The sequence below is a fragment of the Pinus tabuliformis genome, chromosome 8 (assembly GCF_031772625.1).
Source record: "Pinus tabuliformis cultivar Carrire ecotype Pingquan chromosome 8, CPIR1, whole genome shotgun sequence".
NCBI classification, from domain to species: Eukaryota; Viridiplantae; Streptophyta; class Pinopsida; order Pinales; family Pinaceae; genus Pinus; species Pinus tabuliformis.
Genome location: NC_142294.1, coordinates 1,553,717,254 through 1,553,734,309, shown reverse-complemented (window position 1 = coordinate 1,553,734,309; position 17,056 = coordinate 1,553,717,254). Strand labels below are relative to the sequence as shown.

Below are 17,056 nucleotides of genomic sequence, written 5' to 3'. Positions count from 1 at the left end.
CAAGAAGTAACAGAAAAAGATATCATCACATAAACATTTTCTATTTTATAAGAGAATGTTTATTTGATAGACTCATAATCAGTAAGCTATATATTATTTCAATATATCCTATCTAATTAAATAAATTAACAGACAATTAACAATTGAAATAAATTAACATAGACTTAATAGCCTTGAACCAAAATATAATAATTAAACCAAAATATAAAGTAAATAAAGAAACACAAAAATGTTTCACAAATTGAAATTTTAACAATGTGAAAGATGTCCAGTCGTGAATTGAATTTGTAAGACATTACACATCCCATGGATGGAGTACATTAATTAAGGAGGAAGGAAACTCTCACGATTACGGGACCATTCATGGTCGGAAAGCGCTTCCTAAAAATATAGACCGAGATTTGGCCAAAGCCAAATCGCTGCTAGGGTTAGCTGCTGAAACTCTTTCACATGAGGGGCACATCCTAATTAGGGTTGACGCGGGCCTCAGAGGTGGCGATGACATTTTGAGAGCTTTCAGTTTTTCCAGCTCCATGTGAAGTTTTCTGTTCTCTTCTGCAAGTACCTCATTATATCTCTTCATAAGCTCACAGTCCACTTCGATATGCTTCAGCTTTGTCCTAAAAACAAATTCATAACATTTAATTAACCTATAACAGAAATCGATCAATAAAACTGTCAACACAATAGGATCCATCGGATCAAAACTTTTCCCAATAATAAATTTGCTGGAATTTGAAGTTCCAAGCCATTCCTCAAGCTTACAGGACAAATTATGTACCTGTGGATTCCAAAGCGATAATTTCCAATATTAAAACATCTACATGCGAAATACGATGAATGAATAATGGACACTAGCTAACCTTGCTCGTCTATTCTGGAACCACACTTCAACCTGTCGAGGACGGAGATTCAACTGTAACGCCAACTCTTGCTTTTGCTTCTGCGGAAGAAGACAAAGTTACAACAGCCGAAATCATGACGAAACACAAATGATAAATAAATACTGTGAATAGAGACTTACAGCTTCAGGTGCCCTGTTCTTTTTGAAGCTTTCTTCCAGAAGAGCACACTGCTCTCTGGACAGTCTAAGCTTCTTCCTGGAAGAGCCCTCTTCTTCTTCCACATCGTTGAGTACCCTCGACCAAACTCGATCATTCTCCAACTCCTCGCCATAGCCCCGTTTTCGCTTGATCTCGGTATACCCGTTCACGGTGTTGGTGGCGTTGGAATCCACGGTGCTGCTGTTGGACGACGACACATTGATGGCCCCTGCATCTTCGTTGTAAAAATAGGACGCTGGGAATTTGTTGGCATCAGATCGCCATGGCAGGGCTACCGGATGGATCAGAACCTTAGCTTCTCCCCCTGATCCCTCGCCACCAACACCAATGGTTTCTGCACATTACGATTATCCTTATTATTATTCAAAAACACCATTAAAACAACAGACATCCATTAAAATAAAATTCAATCTGTTCTTAAAGATTAGTGTTAACATCTGTTAAAGAGGGCAAGAACATACGAATCGATGGTGAGGTCTTCTCCCAGGGCAAAGTTCCGCGGTCCGAGGTGTTAACATCTGTTAAAGAGGGCAAGAACATACGAATCGATGGTGAGGTCTTCTCCCAGGGCAAAGTTCCGCGGTCCGAGTCAGGAGCTGAGGGAAACGGATGTAAGTGCGCAGGAGGCCCACTCCCATTTCTTTGCGAAACGTACATCTCATTAGTGATTGTCCCATCACCTATACCCAAACCTAAAGAAAGACCTGCACTGCAATCCTGATCCATACCTCTTTGCTTCAGCTAAGGTTTCGATAGAGTGGGAATGATTGAAGGTGTAAAATAGAAAGGGAATATATAGGAGGAGAGAATGGCGATAGATCCAGAGTCCGGCCTGACCCCTCAATCTCTAACAATAATTATAATTGACTGTTAAAACGATAAAAGGTTCACGGTCAAACACAATATCGTTGGTCCTTGACAATTTAGGGTGTTGACAGCCTAACATAGTATCTCTTTGACCCGTCTAGTTGGCCAACGAAGAGAGCGTATACATTATTATTTGAAAAAAAGCGCATGGCTGTGGCAAATCGTCTAGCGAAAACAATGTTTATATCACATCATTTTTCGAATTTTTCGCAACTTATCCAATTTCCCATACCAACATTTATGAAGTTCACTAGGTGGGATAATAATGGGAGTTGTCTATAATGCGATTTTTTGGAGATTCAGGTGACGGAATCCGGCGGAAGAAATTGAGGTTAAATCTTGATTTGTTGTAGTTAAAACGGTTTTTTAACTGCATATTTGGATTCAGCACCCTTGAAAACCCCTGGGACGCTTTCATTGTGCACAAACTAGCTATCAAACTTGCGATTCCAATAAATTTCTGCCGGATTTCGACCGGAAAAACCCACGTGAAAAGCTTTCAAAAAGTTGCTTTATAGACAACTGCATAATAATGTAGATTTAAATTAAATAGCCGATTTTTGAAACAAAGGAATTTCTTGTTCAAAATATCGGAAGATCCGATAAATTTATTCAATAAAATAAATTTTAGTTTTAAAATATATAATAATATTATAAAATTTAATATATTAATTTAATATTTTATTAATTTATAATTTTAAAATTATTTTTGTTTCACAAAGAGAGATCTAGAGGCATGTGGTCGGGGTGAAAATATGTCACCTTACTAACCACTACAGGATTATTCTAGGTGGCTTGGTTTTCCTTGAATAAAGGTGATGAGTCAACCTTCATTAGCGGATGACAACAAGAGATAGTTGTGTTCACGTCTGTCCCCTTACTAACCACCACACGATTATTCTAGGTGGCCTGGTTTTCCTTGAATAAAGGTGATGAGTCAACCTTCATTATTGGATGGCAACCAGAGATAGTTGTCTTCACTGCTAGTTTGAGTTATGACAGGTTTTCCCACCCTCTATTAATTTTTTTTTTCTATAATTTTAAAATAAATTATTATTAATATAATGGTTTCTATATTCAAGCTTCTCTGATCCATAATGAATTAAGCAAAGTCTTTTAGTAGAAATCACATATGGTTTTGATGATGAACCACACTTGTTGGTTCAAAACCTGTGGGCCAAAAATTTCGTAGTATCTTGAACACTTAATATTCATTAAATTTTATGATTATGTTTATTGTTGTCAAAAATTTATAATGTATTGATAAGTTAGTATCTTAACACAATTTCAAATTAAGATTTAATGTTAATTTTCCACTTTATATTAATTTAATTCAAAAAAACGTTCTAATTTTTTAAATTAGTATTATTATAATAATTCAGTGCTATATTATTTTTCAATTTCTTATAGCATTATATTTTATTTTTAAATTTATATTAACAATGTTTTTCATATTATTAATATTTTATGGAGTGATTTTTCTTGACTTTTCAATGATGTAGTTAACGTATGCCATCTTCATGCCAAATTAATTTGAGGCACAAAGGATTTTGATTTCAGTTTGAGGCACCAGGGTATTTCATGTTGTTTTTGTACATTACATAGTCATAGTCATGTTCTTAATGTAACATTTCTTTTCATTTTAAAATTATATAAGTTCTGAAAAGTTTTTCAATTTGCTTGATATTTTTCAATTTTTGTTTAGAGATGTTGCATCTCCAAATTTCATAAAGATATAAAATAATTACAATGATGAGTTGCAAAGAAAATTTTCCTTTTATCCCACACTCAATAGTTTATATAATTTTCTTTTTTTTCAGTGTTGAAAGAATTTTTTTTCAATTTATTTATCCATATTTTATTGAAGTTCACATTAATCTTATGTTGTACATTAACTTTCAGATATTTGCACTAAGTAACATTATATTTGTTATTTGTACCAAGTTACTTCAGTTATCATTTACAAAGTGAATATTAACTTTATGGATTTTTTGATTTTAATATTTATTACCAATGCCAAAGTCATACTTATAGTAGAGGGCCATATTTAGAATTTTTATTTTTGGCATGATCATGGCACATTTCCCCATAATAACAATATATTTTGTGAAGAAAGAAGAAGAATTATGACTACTTAGTAAACTCTATGCAAAAATAAAATCATTGTCCACACAACCCTCTAACTTCTAGATATATATGCTAAAAAAAGTTGTAGATGAGGAAAAACTTTGCTTCAATCCAATATTAAAACTAATATCTTCCAACTATAGCTCTTCATTTTTTAACATAACAACAAAAATCCCATATAGCCATATTACAATTCTTTAAAAAGTAATAAACAAGTTATCTTTATTATTGCATTATTTTTCGATAATAATATTAAGTCACTTAAAATAAAATGATATCTTATAAATTTAATTAATTTTAAAATATGTTAACTAATTTATAATTTAAAAATGAAATATACAAATTTAAATATTATAAAATATCATAAATATAAATATATATATATATATATATATATTGTAATGCTTATTGTTGAGTTACACATAAAGAAGTTCTCACGGATGAGGAAGAGATGTCGGTTACTGCAGTTTTCCGTAAGGGTTTAGGGTAAAACCCTAGGTTTTTACTACAGCTCTTTGCAGTCAACTGGAGCAGCATACCCGCCGACTAAGAGTATTTCCCACCGTTTCCTTTACAGCCTTGTCCACCGCTTTCTGCTGTCGTTTTCTACTTGCATTATGGGGGAATCGATGGATGTTGAGGAGCTCGATTTTTCCAAGGATCCATAGACGGACCGTGTCATTTTCGGGAACCCTAGCTTCACTACACTGGCAGCTGGCCCTAGTCACCCATTCAACCCTATTCCGACTATTTCGTCGCCAGTGGTTACCTTGTCGGGGCACTATTCTACACCTCTTTTCATCGGGTCACTCTCAAATAAATCTCGTGCTCTCAATTGTCTTCCATTATCACCTGTTACATTTCACATTCTGACCACGAACACACCTCCATCACCTTCTCTCAACCCCCATCCGCCCATTTCTACTTTCTTCTCTGCGCCGTCTGAAGACATCCATAGCTTCGCGGCCCCAAACCCTCCTTTTTCTGCTCACTCAATGTCGAGCTACTTCGAGACACCTGCTATCAAGGTAAAGTCTGCAAAAACCATCCCTCTGGAAGTTTCCCCTGACCCTTTGGTAGATCACCCATCTACACCTTGCTCAAGGAAGAGAAATAATAAGTGTGTGAAGGCGACTTCCAACAATTCGGTTCGGTGAGAACTCTGCAATCGGGGAAGCGACATATATGGCTAGCACAATACTTGTTGGGCATGTTTACAGTAGGGCTTATTCGGCAACTAGGCTTACTTCATGGGTCAAGGAGATTTGGGGTGGATTACTTAAAGAATTGCCTGAGGTGCAGGTTCTTCCTAGGGGTTGGTTTTCCCTACACTTTGTGAAGGAGAATTATACAGATTTGGTCCTTGCCAGGTATTGGCACATTGAGATGGCCCTGATTCTCCTCAAGAGATGGAGCCCCCTATTTGACCCTAAGAGAGAACAAATTGGGGCTAGACCCCTCTGGGTGCACTTGTCAGGGCTCCCTCTATAGTATTGGTGCGAGGAGGCCTTCATCAGAATCAGGAATGCCCTCGGTACCTATCCGGACCATGATCGAAACTTTATGCAATCATGGAATAGAACCCTCGCCCACATCCTAGTCCATTTGGACACTTGCGAAGGTTTGGAGGAGAAGATTACTCTTTAGTGGGGGAAATTCACTAGGGTCCAGATACTGGATTACGAAGGGGTTCCATTCTGCTACCGATGGTGTCACAAGGTGGGAAATATATTCAAAGATTGCCCCCTTAACAAGAAACCAGAGGATACCCCTAAAGCGTCACTTGCTCCTTCCAGGATTGACTCACCAGCCATCAAGCGCTCACCTGCTCCTAGCCCTACTCCTCCGGTCAGCAATCCTCTTCCAAAGATGGTGGATGATGCACACAAATCGATCTCGCTGCCTCTCACCAGGTCTCAGGCAGCAGTTGAAGCCGCCGAAGCTTCGGGTACTCCTCTAACCCCTCTAGTCTCTTTTAATGCGTATTGCACGTCATTTGTTGCACCATCCATTATTACTTCTGTGGCTCTCTGCAATTTTTCATCCCCTCCTGCTATTGCCACCACTGCTCCCTCACTACATTCGTTATCCACATCCTCCTCCACACCATCTTCATCATGGGTTTCGAAATATCATCATTACAATCTTCACCCCCATTCTCTATCTCGCAGGACTCCAGTACATCTTACCTGATTGGGTCTCACTCTACCTAGTTCAGACTCTCTGACATCTCGGGGGAGAAAATTTGATCTGTCCAAAGCCATCAAACATGTTAGAGTTGAAGTCACCTTTGGCTGGCAATCTACTCTTGATGGGGTTCTTAGAGCACTGAATACCCCTGGTAGAGTTCCCCCATGAAGTGTCTATCTTTCAACTATAGAGGTATGGCTAGTGCCTCCAAGAAACTAGCCTTGCGCAAACTTTTTGAGATTGAACCTGTGGACATTATCTTGCTAGAAGAAACCCTAGGTTGGCTAATCGCATTAGCAGCTCCCTAAACTCTATTTCCCCACAATGGATCTACATGGCATTGGATGTTATGGGGAGATCCAGTGGCCTTGCCATTGGATATAATCCCCGTACCATCAGAGCTACTACATCTTGGGGAGGCCATGGGTTCTTGGGGTTAGACTTTTTCTCGGCAGAGCTTGGCACCAACCTTCGGGTTGTCAACATATATGGTCCTTCTCAATAGAGGGAGAATTTCTAGCAGCATCTTCTTGGCCTCTCCATTTTCTCTTTAGATCACATCATTATTGGAGGCGATCTCAATTTCTCCTTGGGTTATAGTGAATCTTGGGGGTCAATGGCACAAGTGGATTCTATCTCAGGGTTTATGACAAACCTCCTGGAGCAGCACAACTTTATGGATGTCCCTATGAACAAGCCTCTTCCTACATGGAGGAATAGAAGTGTGGGTGAAGCTGCCCTTGCTCGAAGATTAGAGAGATTCCTTATGAAGGGGCCCCTATTGTAGCAGTTGCATCTGTATAAACAATGGGTCAGTTCAGGGGGTATTTTGGATCACACCCCCATTTATATGGATATTTTGGGGCCTCATCCTAAACCAAAAGCCCCATTTAAATTTAACCATGTCTAGCTACAGGACCCTGTTTATATTAGTATGGTTTCAGATTCTTGGGTTGCCAACCTAATCGATAGATTTGACTCCTTTGCTAAAGGTTTCTGTTATAATTTTTCCAAGCTAAATCATCTTTATATTAACTAGGCTAGAGAGAAGCACCAGAGGGAGAATTCGGCTCTATTACACATAGAAACTAAGCTGAGTTCTCTACTCGATGAGAGAAGCCTGGGGTTTATCACTGTAGAAGACAAATCACATATGATTGCTTGAGAATCAGAAGGCTTAGATCCTAAAGAAAAGAGAGGAATCCCTCCGACTTAGGAGTAGGGCCATATGGCTGAAAGCGGGGGATGACAATACAAGGTTTTTTCATAACTATGCAAAAGGTAGAAAGGTAACAAACACCATCTAGAATCTACCTCTACCTGAGGTAGGAGTGGTTGATTCTTCCAATAAACTCCCCCATCTTGGCTCTACTCATTTCAAAAATCTATACAAAAGCCCTCTTGGATCAAATCTTACTGGTATCATTAATGTGGCCGGACATTTCCCTAGATTTGTAAATGAGGATGAGGCAGAGGAACTTTTCGCTCCTGTGACGACTGGAGAGCTTGAAGGCACAGTAAAATGGTTCAAAAAGGACAAGAGACTGGGACCGGATGGCTGGACCATAGAATTCTACCTTGCATTCTATGACCTCTTGGGACAAGATCTGTTGAAAGTCGTGGAAGAGTGCAGATTGTTTGGATCGCTGTACAATGCCATCAATTCGACTTTTATTGCCCTCATTCCTAAATCTGACACCCCATCCTCCTTTAATGACTACAGACCAATTTATTTGTACAATTGTCTGTACAAAATTATCTCCAAGATCATTGCTAACTACCTCCACCCTATTCTCTCTCGTCATATTGCCCCCTAGCAATTTGCCTTTCTTGAACATCGACAGATTCATGAAGCCATTGGCTTGGCCCAAGAAGCTATTCATTCAATGTGGACCAGACACCAAAAGGCCATTATTCTTAAGATAGATCTGGCAAAAGCTTTTGACCATGTCAATTGGCTTTATATTAAGATGCTCCTTATCCATTTGGGCTTTCCTCTCAATTTCATCACTTGGATTATGGCCTGCATAACCTCTCCCATCTTCAGTATCCTCATTAATGGTTCTGCATATCATTTTTTTCACTCTGATAGGGGGCTTAGACAAGGATGCCCTCTCTCACCCTTCTTATTTTTGATTGTCATGGATGTACTTAGTCGATTGATCACATCGGCTAAGAGAGATGATGATCTTTGTGGTCTCAAGATATTTGGTGAATGCTTTTTCACCCATATTCTATTTGTGGATGATGTTCTAATTTTTCTTGATGGAAGTATTCGGGACTCCCACTTCTTTTCCAAAACTCTCTGTCTCTTCTCATCAGCTACTGGGATGTTATCCAATCAATCAAAATCCATCATTACTCTTGCCCAAACCTCCATCCAAGAGTCATAACTTGCTCATTAGCTTTTCCCTTATTGCATCAACCCTCTGGACTGGGGTCTCAAATACCTGGGGTTCTGGATAAAGCCTATCAGCTAGAAAATTGCTGATTGGGTGTGGCTCGTCACAAAATTGGAGAAAAGGGTTTCCATATGGAGCCATAGATATTTGTCCAGAGCTAGAAAACGTGTTCTTATAAAATCTGTTCTTGAGGCCACTCCTGTATTCTAGATGGCACTTGCTTGGATTCCCAGTAGCATCTTGGCTCATTTACAACAAATCTACAATAAATATCTTTGGAATGGCAACTAGGACAAAAATATTTTTTACATGGGTTTGTTGTAATAAGATCGTGCTGCCCAAGAAATGGGGAGGATGGGGTCTAAAAGACATTCCTTTATTTTCTCAAGCCCTTGCAGTAAAAATGGGATGGACTCTGTTGATCGGACAGAACCTTTGGACTGCCATCACATATCACAAGTATATTTGGCCTCAACAAATCATGGATTGGGTTCATTTGCCAAGTTGGCCTAAAACTGGTATCTCATCTGTCTGGAAGGCACTCCTTCACTCTCTTCCTCACATCAAGGATAATCTGGCCTGGAGAATCAATGATGGATCTATGGCCCGCATTGGTTTGGACCCATGGACTAGAGGTGGAGGAAGATATCAGCTGTCTAGAGAACTCATTCAACACATTCATTCACATGAGCTCAAGGAGCTTGCAAATATTGCATATCATCATAATTCCACCATCTTTGCACAAGGATGGAAAACCACCTTGTAGCTTGATTTACCACAATGTTGGCACCAAGAATGGCATGATTACATCTTTGCACTATCTAAATCTCATATCAGGATAAAAGAGGGCTTGGATGAGCTTATTTGGCGTCATGCAGAAAATGGTATCTACTCACCTAAGACTGGATATCTATCCCTGATCTTCCACAAGATACCGGAACAGATTACTTTCTAGTGGAAGCATATTTGGAAATTTACTACACTTCCTTGGACCATACTTTTTTTGCTGGTGTATACTTAGAGACAAAGTTCCTACTGGTGAGAATCTCATTCACCTATCCTTTCATGGGCCGAATTGGTCTACCTTGTGCAAAAACTCAATTGAATCGACCTTACATCTTTTCCTGAAATGCACAGCCCTAATTAATCTTTGGAAAAATATTTCTACTACCATACATTATACAAGGCATTGGGAAGGTGATGACATCAACAGTGCATGGGAATGTTGGTACAATTAGCATAAGGGTTCCAAACTTCAAAGTCTCCCTTTGATTATCAGCTGGCATCTCTGGCTGGCTCAGAACCGCTCTATATTTGACAACAAACCTGTGTGTTGGCCACACATTGTGGCCTGTATTGTATCGGCATATAATGATATGCCTGATCCTCCACAAACTCGAGCCCGAAGGCCTCACACACCTCCTCATATTGATAAAAATACCCCTTGGGCATATTTCGATGGCGCAGCACAACAACAGGGATGTGGTGGTGGTTTCATCATATACATTAGTGAACAACATTACTACAAAGTTAAGATGGGATTAGGGGTTGGAACAAATAATTTCGCATAACTCATCACCCTTCATCATTTCATGCATTTCTCTTTGGAACATAATTGCATGAGCTTAAATATTTTTGGAGACTCGAAGATCATTATTAATTGGTTCAATAATATTACTTCTTGTCACATACACACACTCAATAATATTTTGGATGAAGTAAACATTTTCAAGGCTCAATTTAATAACATCACATGCAATCATATTTACAGGGAATATAACAACTGTGCTGACGGGTTGTCCAAGGAAGCTACAGTACCTCCCAGAGGAGAGTGGATGATCCAGGAACAACGAGGGACCAATGAATTCTGCTTCTATCATGGCCCATACATAGATCAACAATACCACAAGGTAGAGAGCCCCTGATCACTGGTATTTTGAATGAACACCCCGCGTGGTGTACTGGACAGTGTATAGTTTTTGGAGAACCTTCACAATTTTGACTGAACCCTCTCGGGCTAGACATATACAGCATATGCAATCGCATCTACAATATGCAATTATTCAAAGTTAATGAAAGATTACGATTTTTCCGAGGGAAAAATAATAAATATTGTAACTAATTAAAAAATATATAATTTTTTAATTATTCAAAATGCTTAACATTTAAACCAAATGTGGGAATTCCATGATTTGTTGAAGTCCTCATCAATAAGCATGAGAAATCATCTTTAAGTCACCATTTTTTAGCCCTAGGAAAACATCAAAATCCATCCACATATTGGGATTATAAAAAATAATTAAATTAGAATTGAATTCTTTCATTCAAAGATTTGTTAATTTCCTTACCAATAAGGATAATAGCCCACCAATGGGTTAACTTTTTGTTATTCCCAAAGTCTCTATTACCCATCACTCCTTAATCATTTACTAATCCTCTCCGATAAAAATAATAAATAGAAATCGTATTTGGTTATCCATATAATTGATTTTTAATATCTATAAATTTATGTTTAATTTTTTTTTGATGTATTTTACTTTTTTATAACTTAAATGATATATAAAAATTTATATAAATTAAATAATTGATAAATATCAAAGAAATCAAAATACTCATTTTATAATATATTTCATATTATATAGATTTTAAAAATCATAAAAATTAATTAAATTTAATTATTTTTTAAATTATATATATATATATATATATATATATATATATATATATATATATATATATATATATATATATATATATAAAAGATATTTAGATATTGACATAATTTCCACTTTAGCATGGAGAATTAACTTGTAAATGGACTTTTCTAGAATATCATGGACCAATAGCATGCCTTACTAATACTACATGCCCAAAATGCCATAACTCATGTTCATAGAGCACATGTTCATATGACATTTTTTTAACTAATCAGTTAAATTAAAAAGAAAGAAAAGACACAACTAAATTTTATATAAATTTCAACTTTTCATTTTTTTTCTTTACCTAGAAGAGTCAACAACTAGGAACATGTTCATAAAACATATTTCATTTTAATTAATAAATTTAATCAAATTTGAAAAAACCATATAATTACATTTTCTTTTGTTTATTTATTTATTGTATCTAGAGCAGTCAACAACTAGGCTAGTCTCATACTCGCATCACCACATGCATGGGTAGATGGCCAGTCTCATACTCTCATCACCACATGGGTGGGTTGATTCGAACATTTACTAGTATAACCTTTAGGTGTGTAAGTATACCCCTTCCAGATGCATCAATGGATGGGGTAAGTAGAACATCACGCCTCCCCATACATAATATTTAATTTACATAGTCATCACCATTTGAGTTTCCCCTAAAGACTTCCCTTATTACTAAGTACTAAGGAAATTCTATAAATATTCTATGGAGGTTAAATCCTTGTCATCATTCAAATACTTATTGATAATTAAAGTGTCAAATTCATATAAATTAAATGGTTGGTCAAGATTGATAGGCATAATCCACTATAACTGAGAAAAATCGAACTACATGATACATATCACATTTCGAATACTAAAAATTCATTAAAGCTAACTATATTATTATTATTATTAATTAAAAAAATTAAAATATAAGTTATAAATTTGTGCATTTAAGAAACATGGAAAAATATTTTTAAAGATCGAGATTTAGCCCCACTTTAGCATTGACATTCTTAATCTATAAATAGAATTTCTTACACTACCACTCACCAATACCATCGCTTATTAACGCATCATTCCCAAAAAAGTATAAGTCACTTCAAATGATACTTTTACATATGACATTTGTTTTATCAGTCAATTGAATTAAAAGGGAAAAAAACCTAACTACTTTGGAAATAAATCTCAAACTTTAATTTGTGTATATTACTATGAATATTATATAAAATCCTTTGATATTACCTCTCTACCATTCATCTAATAACTATTAGAAACTAAATTAAAAGTTTAGAATCTCTATTTCAAAATAAACTCTAATCTCTAATAATTATGAGTGTAATTAATAGGTTAGAAATCTTATTCGAAAATAGAGAAACCTATCACTTTAGTCATTCATATTACTTAACTATATCTCGTAAATTCATATTTATTGTTATTTGGGTGTACCATTGTCATTAGAATTCATATATTGTTAAAAACATTATTGTTAATGATCGAAGAACAAAATGCAATGATGATTTCTGTCTTTTCGTAATTGAATGAAATATTATAATGTTAGTTTGACCTGTTTCTAATATGCATATTTAAGACGATAGGATTTTTATGGTGAGGTTCCTCCTAGAAGATCCACTGGCCTTCAAAAAATATACCATTTCGATGTTGTGATTGACCATGGGACTCCAATCTACAATTTTCTCTACCTGAGGTTGTTTGACTCTTAATAACCATGTGCCAGCCACATGGATGAATGTGAGATCATGATTGTGGTAAGGACGTTACGTCACAAAGCCAGTGAGCGGTGCCCTATAGGGCTAAGCCCTTTAGCTTCTGATAGCGGGCCAATTCTTTAGAATAGTATGCTATAAATTATTCTGATGTGCAATGCATGGGGCCACATCACATGCACATGGGCCTTTATAATATTGCAGAATCACAATTGGCGATTTCACAATGTACCATTTGGTTGCAGTCCCAAAACTTGTGTTCTTCGATAAGTGACATTGCTTGATCTATGTGAAGAGGATATGAGTGAAGCCCCAAATAAGAGTCCTCTCTATCAACGATTTAAAAGCAGAGGTGCAACATTACTACACGGCATGTCAATTCACCAATTTCTGATCACCGATCACCTTCTGTGTTTGGGCCTCGGTCCTGTGGCTTTTCACATGACTGCAGTCTAACCCCCGTATCAAAGCATTTCAATCAGAGGTTATCAATCCAAGTTTTCACTTTGATGCACAATACGACTCAACCTGGGATTATTGATCTCCCATACATCATGCCATCACTGCCACGTATCTGCCATGTGTCACCTTTTGAATCATGCCACGTGCCACCTTGATTCCTTTGAATTCTTTGTGACTATGGTGCTAGCCCCAAAATTGGATCCCTCTTTATCGATGATTTCCAATCGGAGGTGCAACCTTGGTGCACGACATGTTAATTCGTCAATTTCCAATCACTGATCACCTTCTGCGTTTGGGCCTTCGTCTTGTGGCTCTTCACGTGACCACAGTATGGTTGTCATAACGGAGCCCTTCAATCGAAGGTTATAAATGAGAGGTTTCACATAGATGAACAATATGACTCAACCTCTGGTCATTGATCTCCCATACGTGAGGCCATCACTGCCACATATCTGCCACATGTCACCTTTGGAATAATGTCACATGCCACCTATTTTTGGTGTGTTATGAGCCTTGAAACTTTCAAACCCTCCTGCTACGTGTCAATCTTGTTGGCACATCATGATGATTTCAGCCTCCCTGCGTCACTTGGTGCAACCAATTATTGTTTCCAACGCGTCCAATTGTTTTTTGCCACATGTCTCTTATCAAAGCCAGTCTTTTTGATACTATGCATCCCTTTGGGAGGAGGGAGAAAAGCCTTGATCTCCTTTTGTTTGTAGATAAATCCTTTGTTAATATGTTATCGTCCATCCCGACACTTTAACACTAGCAGCTTGTTACCAGTCATTTCCTCCATATCACAACTCGCATATCGCAACTTGAAATATTGGCACTTTTAAGATGTGGCCCATTCTCGGAAAGTTCCCCTTGAGAGTGGATGTGATGTTATATTGAATTGTTTTTCATACCTATGGAGAGTTTAGATATCAGAACGCATAGAAATATCCAAATTCAGAAGCCGAAACCTGAAAAAACAGTGCATTTGGAGGCCAACAAGGATTGCTAGATATCTGAAACAAATAAGGCAATGACACCTTGGACCCGCGGGACATTCCTATTGGTGTATTTGATGGATGAACCTCTTTATCATAGAGGTATATCATACTAATAACATTTCGGAAATTCATTTTGAAATTTCCAATACATGTAGCATTGGTCGTGTATGATAACAAAAAAAATCTAAATTCTGAATCTCTGAACTATGCTATAGACCTCCAACCACTAATATACAACACTGATTGTATATCAAAATTAAATGTGAAATCACATTCACCGCTTATCATAGCTTTTCTAATACGACCTCCAATAAGGTCCACTATCCATACACGTATCTTGCTTTCACTGTCTATTTTATTCATTAATTAATGTTGGTTAGCTGATTTTCTGCATTTGTTGTCATTTTATTCTCCCTCGTATGAATATTGCATCTTTTACGCCCTTGTGTAGAGGTAAATTAATATGATCGATTGGCCATTTTTGTCTACAGATTTCCAAAATATTTCTTCTAGTGTCAAGGTTTCAATGCCCGAAAACTCAAATATATATTTAATCAATATGCCACATTTTCTTAACAATTGCAACTTCAAACCTCTACACACATCTTAGTCTCAGTGGCTACTCTATTGATTAATCTAATTAATGTACCGACCATGTACATTTATTTTTTCTTTATTCTCACTCACATGAAATTGATATGTTTTTTGCCATCGACACTTTATTATATGCGTTTACTCAAATGAGCCACATTGATATGCTGGATCGAACTTTCAACTTGCAATATTTTGAAAATGATTCTTCTAATGTCAAAGTTTCAAAATCCCAAAACTCCCATGTATATTTAATCCATATGTCACATTTTCCTTTGATTAAGGTTTGAAACTTATCCACACATCCTAATGTCGAGGACTGTTTTGTTCAATAATCTAATTAATGGCCCACCTATGTGCATTTATTCTCACTTTACTCTCACTTGGATGACCATCTCTATCATTGTCTCTGTCATTGGTAACCCTACGACCTCTACCATGTGTCCTGACTCTAATTTATTTCTCCCTCTACTTAGCTGGTAGATGGGTGTATGCTCTATTTAGCCTCTTCACGTCGCACTATTCTATGGATTTTTCGAGTTTCATTTCTTGTTGTTGTTCTTGTGTTGTTGTTGGTCTCTTTTTATTTCTCTTACTATTGTTACTGTGCGTCGTGCGACTATATTCAACGAGATAACTTCCCCAAAATTTCAACAACTAACAAGTCAGAATCGAGAACCTCCTAACCATATCATCTTTTGCACTCAAATTGAAAGTATTAATGTTTTCATAATGCGTATATAGCTTAGCATACTATGTGCTTTATCATGACATACAACACACCTTCTCGTAGAGTTTCTGAAATGCCATATACAGACAACTAACTTTCCATGCTTAAGCATTTCAATTTTCCTTTCCCCTTACCTTTGATTATTGGAAAAAATCTAAATTATAAATCTTTCTTCTTTCGTCTGGCTCCAAGTATGCCAATCCTATGAATGTTCATGCTCGCTATTTTATTTTTTCTTCTCTTCCAATGTTGACAACATTTTATGGGATTTGACGTTTCAGGAAAACTGCTTTCCTCATCAGCATGGAATTTACCTTGAAAATGAATTACATAACTTTATTGCTCGTTGGCTCTATAGCAATCCAACCATCACTCGAAATTGTTGAACTCCACCTACTTGCTTCCACAAAGACATCCTCCCAATGCTACCACATTTCCCTCTCCAACACTACGACTCAACCATGTCATCTCTGATGCCCTCCAGTTGGGCTCAATTATCATTCTCAAAGAAGTCAGTTGAATGTATTTTCACAACTATGCATATGTTCACTCTTAACCATTTTCCTCATGTTTTTTTATTCCTTCCCTCTCTCTGCCATTGTCACTCTAACTAATATAATGTTTCTTTTCTCTTTCCTTCTTTTCAGAACTCTGTAAATTATTGAACTGGAAGTTCTCGAATGTCATGAAACATTGATTGAGGACCCAAATCTTCTTAAAATTGTACAAATATTGACATACCAACCCGGTTATTCAACTTCACATTCGCCTCCCCCGTCTAATGTTTCTTCGACATAGGATTGTGCATCATCATCAACTAAATTGTCCTCTGTTCTACCTGTTGCCATTCCATTCATGACACTAAGCCCCTATCCTAAGAAATGGTTGATCCATGGTAGGGTGCTTTCAAAAACATTTGTTCACTTACAACGATGATCAAGGCTACAAAAAGGTCTTTGGATTTAACCTCCTTGATTATGCCAATGATACAATCCATCTCTCTGCCTTCAGTGGTATAGAAGATTCCTTGCATGACCTTGTCTAAATTGGGAAGCTTTACATGGTTTCAAATAGAAATGTTAAACTAACAAACACAAATTACAACCATCTAGATAGAAAATGGGAAGTCTCCCTCTCTGCAACTTCTACTATTGAACCTTCCTTAGATGATGTTTCGACAATTCCTTTCAACTTTTTTTGTTTTAAGTCTATAG

General features: G+C 36.9%; 1 protein-coding gene across 1 annotated transcript; it reads right to left on the bottom strand.

The window, feature by feature from the left end:
- Window positions 1–361: 361 nt before the first annotated feature.
- LOC149241879 (homeobox-leucine zipper protein HAT1-like) lies at window positions 362–1,790 on the bottom strand. Its single transcript, XM_089370698.1, has 4 exons — window positions 1,526–1,790; window positions 1,025–1,398; window positions 864–943; window positions 362–620 (listed from the first exon to the last, which is right to left on the bottom strand). The coding sequence occupies exons 1-4, from the start codon at window positions 1,788–1,790 to the stop codon at window positions 362–364; spliced, it is 978 nt and encodes a 325-aa protein (XP_089226824.1).
- Window positions 1,791–17,056: the final 15,266 nt, after the last annotated feature.

What these genes read in the sequence shown, in the direction of transcription:
- LOC149241879 (XM_089370698.1), bottom strand. Translation starts at nt 1,790, where the DNA reads ATGGATCAGGATTGCAGTGCAGGTCTTTCTTTAGGTTTGGGTATAGGT. An exon ending in GAAGACCTCACCATCGATTC is followed by an intron (nt 1,399 to 1,525) that starts GTATGTTCTTGC and finishes CGTAATGTGCAG; the next exon opens with AAACCATTGGTGTTGGTGGC. An exon ending in AGAACAGGGCACCTGAAGCT is followed by an intron (nt 944 to 1,024) that starts GTAAGTCTCTAT and finishes CTTCTTCCGCAG; the next exon opens with AAGCAAAAGCAAGAGTTGGC.